Raw genomic sequence first — 12,668 nt, forward strand, 5'->3', positions numbered from 1 at the left:
TGGGGAGTGAGAGTGGGTGTGGTGAGTGAGTGTGTGTGGTGAGTGAGAGTGTGTGTGTGTGGTGAGTGTGTGGGGGTGTGTGGTGAGAGTGTGTGTGGTGAGAGTGTGTGTGTGGTGAGTGTGTGTGTGGAGAGTGAGTGTGTGTGGTGAGTGAGTGTGTGTGGTGAGTGAGAGTGTGTGTGTGTGGTGAGTGTGTGGGGGTGTGTGGTGAGAGTGTGTGTGGTGAGAGTGTGTGTGGTGAGAGTGTGTGTGTGTGAGAGTGTGTGGGTGTGTGGAGAGTGAGTGTGTGTGGTGAGTGAGAGTGTGTGTGTGTGGTGAGAGTGAGTGATTGAGAGTGAGTGGGTGTGTGATGAGTGAGAGTGGGTGTGGTGAGTGAGTGAGTGTGTGGTGTGTGAGAGTGAGTGTATGTGGTGAGAGTGAGTGTGTGTGGTGAGTGTGTGGTGAGGGTGAGTGTGAGAGTGTGTGGTGAGTGTTTGTGTGTGTGGGGAGTGTTTGTGTGTGTGGTGAGTGTGTGTGTGGTGAGTGTGCGTGGTGAGTGTGTGTGGTGAGAGTGTATGTGTGGAGAGTGAGTGTGTGTGGTGAGTGAGAGTGTGTGTGTGGTGAGAGTGTGTGTGGTGAGTGTGTGTGGTGAGTGTGTGCGGTGAGAGTGAGTGTGTGGTGAGTGAGAGTGTGTGTGTGGTGAGAGTGTGTGTGGTGAGTGTGTGTGGTGAGTGTGTGCGGTGAGAGTGAGTGTGTGGTGAGTGAGAGTGTGTGTGTGGTGAGTGTGTGTGTGGTGAGTGTGTGTGGTGAGTGTGTGCGGTGAGAGTGAGTGTGTGGTGAGTGAGAGTGAGTGTGTGTGTGGTGAGTGTGTGTGTGGTGAGTGTGTGTGGTGAGTGTGTGCGGTGAGAGTGAGTGTGTGGTGAGTGAGAGTGAGTGTGTGTGGTGAGTGAGTGTGTGTGGTGAGTGTGTGTGTGGTGAGTGTGTGTGTGGTGAGTGTGTGTGGTGAGTGTGTGCGGTGAGAGTGAGTGTGTGGTGAGTGAGAGTGAGTGTGTGTGGTGAGTGTGTGGTGAGTGAGAGTGAGTGTGTGTGTGGTGAGTGTGTGTGTGGTGAGTGTGTGTGGTGAGTGTGTGCGGTGAGAGTGAGTGTGTGGTGAGTGAGAGTGAGTGTGTGTGGTGAGTGAGTGTGTGTGTGGTGAGTGTGTGGGGGTGTGTGGAGAGAGTGTGTGTGGTGAGAGTGAGTGTGTGTGGTGAGTGTGTGGTGAGGGTGAGTGTGAGTGTGAGAATGTGTGTGTGTGGTGAGTGAGAATGGGTGTGTGTTGTGAGTGTGGGGTGTGTGGTGAGTGTGTGTGGTGTGTGAGAGTGAGTGTGTGTGTGGTGATTGTGAGTGAGTGTGCGTGGTGAGTGTGTGTGGTGAGTGTGTATGTGTGGAGAGTGAGTGTGTGTGGTGAGTGAGTGTGTGTGTGGTGAGTGTGTGTGTGTGTGGTGAGTGCGTGTGTGGTGAGTGTGTGTGGTGAGTGTGTGTGAGAATGTGAGAGTGTGAGGGTGAGTGTGTGTGAGAGAGAGAGAGTGTGTGTGTGTGGTGAGAGTGAGTGTGTGAGAGTGTGAGAGTGTGAGGGTGAGTGTGTGTGAGAGAGAGAGTGTGTATGTGGTCAGAGTGAGTGTGTGAGAGTGAGTGTGTGTGTGGTGAGAGTGAGTGTGTGAGAGTGAGTGTGTGTGTGGTGAGAGTGAGTGTGTGAGAGTGAGTGTGTGGCGTGTGAGTGTGTGTGGTGAGAATGAGTGTGTGAGAGTGTGAGGGTTTGAGAGTGTGTGTAAGAGTGTGAGAGTGAGTGTGTGACAGTGAGTGTGTGTGCGGTGAGAGTGAGTGTGTGAGAGTGAGTGTGTGAGTGTGTGTGGTGTGTGAGTGTGTGTGGTGAGAATGAGTGTGTGAGAGTGTGAGGGTTTGAGAGTGTGTGTGAGAGTGTGAGAGTGAGTGTGTGACAGTGAGTGTGTGTGTGGTGAGAGTGAGTGTGTGAGAGTGAGTGTGTGTGGTGAGAATGAGTGTGTGAGAGTGTGAGGGTTTGAGAGTGTGTGTGAGAGTGTGAGAGTGAGTGTGTGACAGTGAGTGTGTGAGTGTGTGAGAGTGAGTGTGTGAGAGTGAGTGTGTGAGAGTGAGTGTGTGACAGTGAGTGTGTGTGTGGTGAGAGTGAGTGTGTGAGAGTGTGAGGGTTCGAGAGTGTGTCTGTCTGTGTGTGTCTGTGTGTGTGTATGAGTGGTGGTGCAGCGGTTAGCACTGCGCTAAGAACCTGGCGACCCGGGTTCGATTCCCGCTCACGACCAACACCGGTGACGATTATCTGAACCGGTCCTGGGCCTCCTCTAGGTCGACTCAGCCTCAAATGGGTACCTTGTGCGGTGTGTAAACATCGCCACTGGGGAGACAAAGGCGGCCGGGCGCGGTGCTGGCCACCCACCCCCTCGTGTGCCGTGCCGGCCTTCATAGGTGCTCGCTAACAGCACTTGCCCCTACAGCCTGTTAAGGCTACACGGGGGATCTTTGCCTTTGTGTTGAGGGCTGATAAGGGGCAGGAGAGAGGAAAAGGGGAACAAGTGAGATAATGTGTGTGAGTGTGAGAGAGAGTGTGAGAGAGTGTGAGAGTGTGAGAGTGTGTGGGAGGGTGAGTGTGTGAGAGGGTGTGAGAGTGTGAGTGTGTGTGAGTGTGTGTGAGAGGGAGTGTGTGTGAGAGAGAGAGTGTGAGAGAGAGTGTGGTGAGTGTGTGTGAGAGAGTGTGAGTGTGTGTGAGACAGTGTGTGTGAGTGTGTCTGAGGGAGTGTGAGTGTGTGTGAGTCGATGGGTAGTGTTAGTCTATGGGCAATGTTGAGTCTATGGGCAGTGTTGAGTTTATGGGCAGTGTTAGTCTATGGGCAGTGTTAGTCTATGGGCAGTGTGAGTCTATGGGCAGTGTTGAGTTTATGGGTAGTGTTGAGTCTATGGGCAGTGTTAGTCTATGGGCAGTGTTGAGTCTATGGGTAGTGTTAGTCTATGGGCAGTGTTGAGTCTATGGGTAGTGTTTGTCTATGGGCAGTGTTAGTCTATGGGCAGTGTTAGTCTATGGGCAGTGTTAGTCTATGGGCAGTGTTAGTCTATGGGCAGTGTGAGTCTATGGGCAGTGTTAGTCTATGGGCAGTGTGAGTCTATGGGTAGTGTTGAGTCTATGGGCAGTGTTAGTCTATGGGCAGTGTTAGTCTGTGGGTAGTGTTAATCTATGGGTAGTGTTAGTCTATGGGCAGTGTTGAGTCTATGGGTAGTGTTGAGTCTATGGGCAGTGTTGAGTCTATGGGCAGTGTTGAGTCTATGGGCAGTGTTGAGTCTATGGGCAGTGTTGAGTCTATGGGTCGTGTTGAGTCTATGGGCATTGTGAGTCTATGGTGCAGTGTTAGTCTATGGGTAGTGTTGAGTCTATGGGTAGTGGTGAGTCTATGGGTAGTGTTAGTCTATGGTGCAGTGTTAGTCTATGGGCAGTGTTGAGTCTATGGGCAGTGTTGAGTCTATGGGCAGTGTTGAGTCTATGGGTAGTGGTGAGTCTTTGGGCAGTGTTGAGTCTATGGGTAGTGTTGAGTCTATGGGTAGTGGTGAGTCTATGGGTAGTGTTAGTCTATGGTGCAGTGTTAGTCTATGGGCAGTGTTGAGTCTATGGGCAGTGTTGAGTCTATGGGTAGTGGTGAGTCTATGGGTAGTGTTAGTCTATGGTGCAGTGTTAGTCTATGGGCAGTGTTGCGTCTATGGGCAGTGTTGAGTCTATGGGCAGTGTTGAGTCTATGGGTAGTGGTGAGTCTATGGGCAGTGTTGAGTCTATGGGTAGTGTGTATGTCGAACTTCTTTCGCACCGTACGTAGCCAACCGTGCTGATCGGTATTGGCCAAAAACATCCCACTGCTGCCTGCAAATTACCCCATGGGGATTGTGCATAGCACCAACATCGCCCCATGCTGCGAACAGTTGCCAGGACGCTTTTGAAAGAGACCAACTCACTCACACAGTCACTTACCCACTCACTAATTCACCCACTCACTCACCCACTGAATCATTCACCCACTAACTCACTTAGCCACTCGCTCATTCACCCACTCACTCACCCACTGAAGCATTCACCCACTCACTCACTTACCCACTCACTTATTCACCCACTCACTCACTCACTGAATCATTCACCCACTCACTCACTTACCCACTCACTAATTCACCCACCCACTCACTCACCCACTGAATCATTCACCCACTCACTCACTTACCCACTCACTAATTCACCCACTCACTCACCCACTGACTTATTCACCCACTCACTCACTTAGCCACTCGCTCATTCACCCACTCACTCACCCACTGAATCATTCACCCACTCACTCACTTACCCACTCACTAATTCACCCACTCACTCATCCACTGAATCATTCACCCACTCACTCACTTACCCACTCACTAATTCACCCACTCACTCACCAACTGAATCATTCACCCACTCACTCACTTACCCACTCACACATTCACCCACTCACTCACTCACTCACCCACTGAATCATTCACCCACTCACTCACTTACCCACTCACTAATTCACCCACTCACTCACCCACTAAATCATTCACCCACTAACTCACTTACCCACTCACTCATTCACCCACTCACTCACCCACTGAATAATTCACCCACTCACTCACTTACCCACTCACTAATTCACCCACTCACTCACCCACTGAATCATTCACCCACTCACTCACTCACTTACCCACTCACTAATTCACCCACTCACTCACCCACTGAATCATTCACCCACTAACTCACTTACCCACTCACTCATTCACCCACTCACTCACTCACTCACCCACTGAATCATTCACCCACTCACTCACTTACCCACTCACTCATTCACCCACTCACTCACTCACTGAATCATTCACCCACTCACTCATTTACCCACTCGCTCATTCACCAACTCACTCACTCATTCACCCACTCACTCATTAATATAACTACAAACTAACTCACCCACTCACTCACCGACCAACTCACTCATTCACCCACCCACTCACTCACCCACCCATGTATCCACCCACTCATTCGTATAACCAAAAACTTACTCACCCATCCACCCTCCATGAACTCACCCATCCATCCATCCACTCACCCACTTCGTCATTCACTTACCCACCCACACTCACCCACCCACACATTCATTCATTCACTCACTCATCCACCCACACACTCACCGACCCACCCACCCACTCACCCACTCATGCACCCACCTAGTCATTCACCCAACCATTCACTCACCCACTCATTAATACAAACCACACACTCACTCACCCACCCACTTACTCATCCACCCACTCACTCACCCACCCACCCACTCACCCACTCATTTACTCACCCACCCACTCATTTACTCACCCACCCACCCACTCACTCGCCAACCAAACCCACTCACTCGCGCACCGACCCACTTACTTATCCACTCACTCATCCAGTCATCCACCCACCCACTAATTCACTCATCCACCCACTCACTCACTCACCCAGTCATTCACTCGCTCACCCAATCATTCTCTCACCCACGCATTCACCCACTCACTCACCCACCCACTCACCCACCCACTCATTCACTCACCCACCCACTCACTCACCTACCCACTCACTCACTCATTCACTCACCCACCCATTCACTCACTCACTCACTCACCCACCCATTCACTCGCTCACTAACCCATTCACTCACTCACTCACCCACCCACTCACTCACCCACTCACTCACCCACTCACCCACCCACCCACTCACTCACCCACCCACCCACTCACTCACCCACTCATTCACTCACCCACCCACTCACTCACCCACCTACTCACTCACTCACCCACCCACTCACTCACTCACCCACTCACCCACCCACTCACTCACCCACCCACCCACCCACTCACTCACCCACTCACTCACCCACCCACCCACCCACTCACTCACTCACCCACTCATTCACTCACCCACCCACTCACTCACCCACCCACCCACTCACTCACCCACTCACTCACCCACCCACCCACCCACTCACTCACCCACTCATTCACTCACCCACCCACTCACTCACCCACCCACCCACTCACTCACCCACCCACTCACTCACCCACCTACTCACTCACTCACCCACCCACTCACCCACCCAGCCACCCACTCACGTTCTACCCCCTCTCACCTGTGTCTCCTCGTCTCCCCGTCTCCGTGTCTCCCCGTGTCCCCGTGTCTCAGGACCGAGCCCGAGTCTCACGATGTCTCACACCGACGACGTCCACGAGCTGCGCGAGGCGTTCGCACGCGTGGGTGAGTGACGCTGCGGGGTCAGGGCCAAGGTCAAGGGGGGTCACGGTGAAGGTCACGGTCGGGGGGGAGGTTGGGCCTCGATGGGTAGAATTCCCCCCCCTCCACTCCCTGCTCGCCCCCCCCCCCCGCTTCAATCTGCACCCTCCCCCATCTCCTCCCACCCCCACCTGCCTCCCTTGCCCCCCCCCCCTTAAATCCGCACCCCCCCCCCCCACTTATCCCCCCCTCCTCCCCCCCGCTGCCCTCCCCTCTTCAATCCGCCCCCCCTCTCCCCACCACTTCAATCCCCCCCTCTCCCCACCCCCTCTCCCTCCCTGCCCCCTCCCACTTAAATCCGCACCCCCCCCCCACTCTCCCCACCCTCCTACCCCCTGACCTCCGCCCTTCAATCCCCCCCCCCTCTCCCCACCTCCCTCTCCCTCCTTGCCCCCTCCCCTTAAATCCCCCCCCCCCCATTCTCCCCACCCCCTCCCCCCTGCTGCCTCCCCCCTGCTGCCCCCCCCCTGCTGCCTCCCCCCCCCCGTGTGCTGTAGACGTGGAGGGGCGGGGCTATGTGGGGGAGCAGGACCTCAAGGCGGTGTTCGACGCGGCGCGCTGCCCCCTCCCCGGGTTCCGCCTCCGTGAGCTCGCGGCCCAGAGGAGCGGAGACCTGGGCTTCGAGGAGTTCCTCAAGGTGAGCCGCTCACCACTAGTACACTCACCACTAGTACACTCACCACTAGTACACTCACCACTAGTACACTCACCACTAGCACACTCACCACTAGTACACTCACTCACCACTAGTACACTCACTCACCACTACACTCACCACTAGTACACTCACCACTAGTACACTCACCACTACACTCACTCACCACTAGTACACTCACCACTACATTCACTCACCACTACACTCACCACTAGTACACTCACCACTACACTCACTCACCACTAGTATACTCACTCACCACTAGTACACTCACCACGACACTCACCACTACACTCACCACTAGCACACTCACCACTACACTCACTCACCACTACACTCACCACTAGTACACTCACCACTAGTACACTCACCACTACACTCACCACCACTACACTCACCACTAGTACACTCACCACTAGTACACTCACCACCACTACACTCACCACTAGTACACTCACCACTAGTACACTCACCACTAGCACACTCACCACTACACTCACTCACCACTACACTCACCACTAGTACACTCACCACTAGTACACTCACCACCACTACACTCACCACCACTACACTCACCACTAGTACACTCACCACTAGTACACTCACCACCACTACACTCACCACTAGTACACTCACCACTAGTACACTCAGCACTACACTCACCACTAGTACACTCACCACTAGTACACTCACCACTACACTCACCACTAGTACACTCACCACTAGTACACTCACCACTACACTCACCACTAGTACACTCACCACTAGCACACTCAGCACTACACTCAGCACTACACTCACTCACTATCACACTCACTCACCACCACACTCACTCCCCACTACACTCACTACTACACTCACCACCACACTCACTCTCCACTAAACTCACCACTACACTCACTCACCACTACACTCACAACCGCACTCACTCACCACTAGTACACTCACCACTAGTACACTCACCACTATATTCACTCACCACTACACTCACCACTACACTCACTACTACACTCACTCACCCACCACCGCACTCACTCACCACTACACTCACCACTACACTCACTCACTCACCACCACACTCACCACTACACTCACCACTACACTCACGCACCACACCCACTCATCACTACACTCACCACCCCACTCACCACCACACTCACTCATCACCACACCCACTCATCAATACACTCACCACGATACATGTGACCCAGACTCGACCTGCGGATGTGAAATCTACACGGACCAGAGTCTAACTCAGAATCTTGAGCTCTGCAGCTCACCCAGACTTGGGCTTTAGATCCACCTTTAGAAGTCCACCGTGAGAAGTCCACCCCGTGACCTCAAGTAGAACTGTGGATTTCTAAACCCCAATGCGAACTCGAGTCTTGAGGTCTGTTGGTCACTTGTGTGTGTGTCACCTGGAGATACACACACACACACACACCTGTGTGTGTCACCTGGAGATACACACACACACACACACCTGTGTGTGTGTCACCTGGAGATACACACACACACACCTGTGTGTGTCACCTGGAGAAACACACACCTGTGTGTGTGTGTATCACCTGGAGATACACACACACACCTGTGTACGTGTGTGTCACCTGGAGATACAGACACACCTGTGTGTGTGTATCACCTGGAGATACACACACACACCTGTGTATGTGTGTGTCACCTGGATATACAGACACACCTGTGTGTGTGTATCACCTGGAGATACACACACACCTGTGTGTGTGTTACCTGGAGATACACACACACCTGTGTGTATCACCTGGAGATACACACACACACCTGTGTACGTGTGTGTCACCTGGAGATACAGACACACCTGTGTGTGTGTATCACCTGGAGATACACACACACACCTGTGTATGTGTGTGTCACCTGGATATACAGACACACCTGTGTGTGTGTATCACCTGGAGATACACACACACCTGTGTGTGTGTTACCTGGAGATACACACACACCTGTGTGTATCACCTGGAGATACACACACACACCTGTGTACGTGTGTGTCACCTGGAGATACAGACACACCTGTGTGTGTGTATCACCTGGAGATACACACACACACCTGTGTGTGTGTGTGTCACCTGGAGATACAGACACACCTGTGTGTGTGTATCACCTGGAGATACACACACACCTGTGTGTGTGTGTGTGTGTCACCTGGAGATACAGACACACCTGTGTGTGTGTATCACCTGGAGATACACACACACCTGTGTGTGTGTGTGTGTCACCTGGAGATACAGACACACCTGTGCGTGTGTGTGTGTGTGTCACCTGGAGATACAGACACACCTGTGTGTGTGTGTGTCTCGCAGCTGTACACGGAGGTGAAGCGTGGCGAGGTGAGCAAGACGTTTCGCACCGTGATCCGGCAGAAGGAGGGTCTCTGCGCTGTCGGCGGGCTCTCGGATATCTCCAGCGAGGGCACCCAGCACTCGTACTCAGGTAACACGCGCCTGGGTTCCATCCCGACACCTGCAGATGCCTGTTGTATATTTGGAGTTTGAGTGTCTCTCTCTCTTTCATCATCATCATCACGGTAGCAAGATGTTAACTACCTCGCTTGGTGTGCACCAGGTCATGGGTTCGATCCCGACCCCTGACGCCTGTTGTATATTTGGGTCCTTGTGCGTCTATCATCATCATCAAGATGGTGGTTGGTACTCAGGTAACACGCGCCTGGGTTCTATCCCGACACCTGAAGATGCCTGTTGTATATTTGGAGTTTGAGTGTCTCTCTCTCTTTCATCATCATCATCATCACGGTAGCAAGATGTTAACTACCTCGCCTGATGTGCACCAGCACCTGGGTTCCATCCCGACACCTGCAGATGCCTGTTGTATATTTGGAGTTTGAGTGTCTCTCTCTTTCATCATCATCATCATCACCATCATCACGGTGGCAATATGTTAACTACCTCGCCTGGTGTGCACCAGCTCGTGGCTTCGATCCCAAACCCGTCTATCATCATGGTGGTGGTGGTTGGGCGATGTTAACTAACCTATCGTGGTAGGCAGGAGGTTCGTGCGTTCGATCCCGAACCCTGACGCCTGCTGTCTATTAGGATTGTTGCGTGTCTCTCTCTCTCTCTCTCATCGTCGTCATCATCACCACGGAGGCTAGGAGATGTTAACTACTTCGCCCGGTACGCAGGAGGTCGTGGGTTCGATTCTGACCCCCTAATGATGCCTGTTGCGTGGACTATTTGACCGCTATGCATTTCCACGTCATGATAAGCCCACTCCGTTGAGCTGTCATTTGTGATAGAATAATCATCATCAGCGGCATCAGCAGCAGAAGAATAATCGTGAGCGGCATCCTCATCATCATTGACATCATCATCAACAACAGAAGCAGCATCACCAGCATCATCATCAGCAGTATAATCAACATCATCATCATCAGCAGTATAATCAACATCATCATCATCAGCAGTATAATCAACATCATCTATGGCAATAGCAGCTGTGAGCCAAGTGGGGGCGGGGGGATATCCCCCATTGCCCCCACCCCCCATGCCCCCTTTGTATCCACCCCTGATCACCAGTGACTGCAACCACCACCTCACCACCACCACCTCCTCACCACCACCTCCTCACCACCACCACCTCCTCACCACCACCACCTCCTCACCACCACCACCTCACCACCACCACCACCTCCTCACCACCACCACCTCCTCACCACCACCTCCTCACCACCTCCCCCACCACCTCCTCCTCACCACCACCTCCTCACCCCCACCACCTCCTCACCACCACCTCCTCACCACCACCACCTCCTCACCACCACCACCACCCCCTCACCACCACCACCTCCTCATCACCTCCTCCTCACCACCACCTCCTCACCACCACCTCCTCAACACCACCTCCTCACCACCACCACCTCCTCCTCACCACCACCTCCTCCTCACCACCACCACCTCACCACCACCTCCTCAACACCACCACCTCCTCCTCACCACCACCTCCTCACCACCACCTCCTCAACACCACCTCCTCACCACCACCACCTCCTCACCACCACCACCTCCTCACCACCACCACCACTCCCTCACCACCACCACCTCCTCACCACCACCTCCTCACCACCACCACCTCCCCCACCACCTCCTCCTCACCACCACCTCCTCACCACCACCACCTCCTCACCACCACCTCCTCACCACCACCACCTCCTCACCACCACCACCACCCCCTCACCACCACCACCTCCTCACCACCACCTCCTCAACACCACCTTCTCACCACCACCACCTCCTCCTCACCACCACCTCCTCACCACCACCTCCTCAACACCACCTTCTCACCACCACCACCTCCTCCTCACCACCACCACCTCACCACCACCTCCTCCTCACCACCACCACCTTACCACCACCTCCTCAACACCACCACCTCCTCACCACCACCTCCTCAACACCACCACCTCCTCACCACCACCTCCCCCAGCATCATCTCCTCACCACCACCTCCTCAACACCACCTCCTCACCACCACCACCTCCTCACCACCACCACCTCCTCAACACCACCTCTTCACCACCACCACCTCCTCACCACCACCTCCCCCAGCACCATCTCCTCACCACCACCTCCTCAACACCACCTCCTCACCACCACCACCTCCTCACCACCACCACCTCCTCACCACCACCACCACCACCACCATCTCCTCACCACCACCTCCTCAACACCACCTCCTCACCACCACCTCCTCACCACCACCCCCATCCTCCTGACTACCTTCTCAACACCTCCTCTCAACTTCATTCCCACGTCATCCACACTTCCTCACCACCTCATCACCACCACCACCACCTCACCACCACCACCTCCTCACCACCACCACCTCCTCACCACCACCTCCTCACCACCACCTCCCCCACCACCACCTCCTCACCACCACCACCACCACCACCTCCCCCACCACCACCTCCTCACCACCACCAACTCACCACCTCCCTCCACCACCCGCTGTGTGTAGAGGAGGAGAAGGTGGCGTTCGTGAACTGGATCAACGTGGCGCTGGAGCGCGACGCCGACTGCCGCCACGTGCTGCCCATGGACCCCGACACCGACGCGCTCTTCCGCTCCATGGGCGATGGCATCGTCCTCTGGTGGGTCCCTCCTCATCCTCCACCTCCTCCTCCTCCACCTACTCATCCTCCACATCCTCCACCTCGTCCACCTCCTCATCCTCCACCTCCTCCTCCACCTACTCATCCTCCATCTCCTCAACCTCCTCCACCTCCTCATGCGCCACGTCCTCCACCTCATCCTCCACCTCTTCCATCTCCTCATCCTCCACCTCCTCCACCTCCTCATCCTCCTCGTCCACCTCCTCATCCTCCACCTCCTCCTCCACCTATTCATCCTCCACCTCCTCCTCCTCCTCCACCTCCTCATCCTCCACTTCCTCCACCTCATCCTCCACCTCTTCCATCTCCTCATCCTCCACCTCCTCCACCTCCTCATCCTCCTCGTCCACCTCCTCCTCCTCCACCTCCTCCTCCACCTCCTCAACCTCCTCCACCTCCTCGTCCACCTCCTCATCCTCCACCTCCTCCACCACCTCCACTTACCCTCCTACACCTCCTCCTCCACCTCCTCCTGATCTACCTCCTCCCA

At 54.5% G+C, this 12,668-nt stretch overlaps 1 protein-coding gene across 1 annotated transcript in view; it reads left to right on the top strand.

The window, feature by feature from the left end:
* LOC144950155 (plastin-3-like) overlaps positions 1-12,668 on the top strand; it is a 63,664-nt gene that overhangs the window by 10,101 nt on the left and 40,895 nt on the right. Inside the window, exons 2-5 of the mRNA XM_078880216.1 lie at positions 6,249-6,320; positions 6,854-6,993; positions 9,351-9,480; positions 12,025-12,157. Coding sequence (XP_078736342.1) covers positions 6,269-6,320; positions 6,854-6,993; positions 9,351-9,480; positions 12,025-12,157 — 455 coding nt within the window. The 5' untranslated portion in view covers positions 6,249-6,268. The remainder of the gene's footprint in view (positions 1-6,248; positions 6,321-6,853; positions 6,994-9,350; positions 9,481-12,024; positions 12,158-12,668) is intronic.

The sequence above is a fragment of the Lampetra fluviatilis genome, chromosome 56, assembly GCF_964198595.1.
Source record: "Lampetra fluviatilis chromosome 56, kcLamFluv1.1, whole genome shotgun sequence".
Taxonomy (NCBI): Eukaryota; Metazoa; Chordata; class Hyperoartia; order Petromyzontiformes; family Petromyzontidae; genus Lampetra; species Lampetra fluviatilis.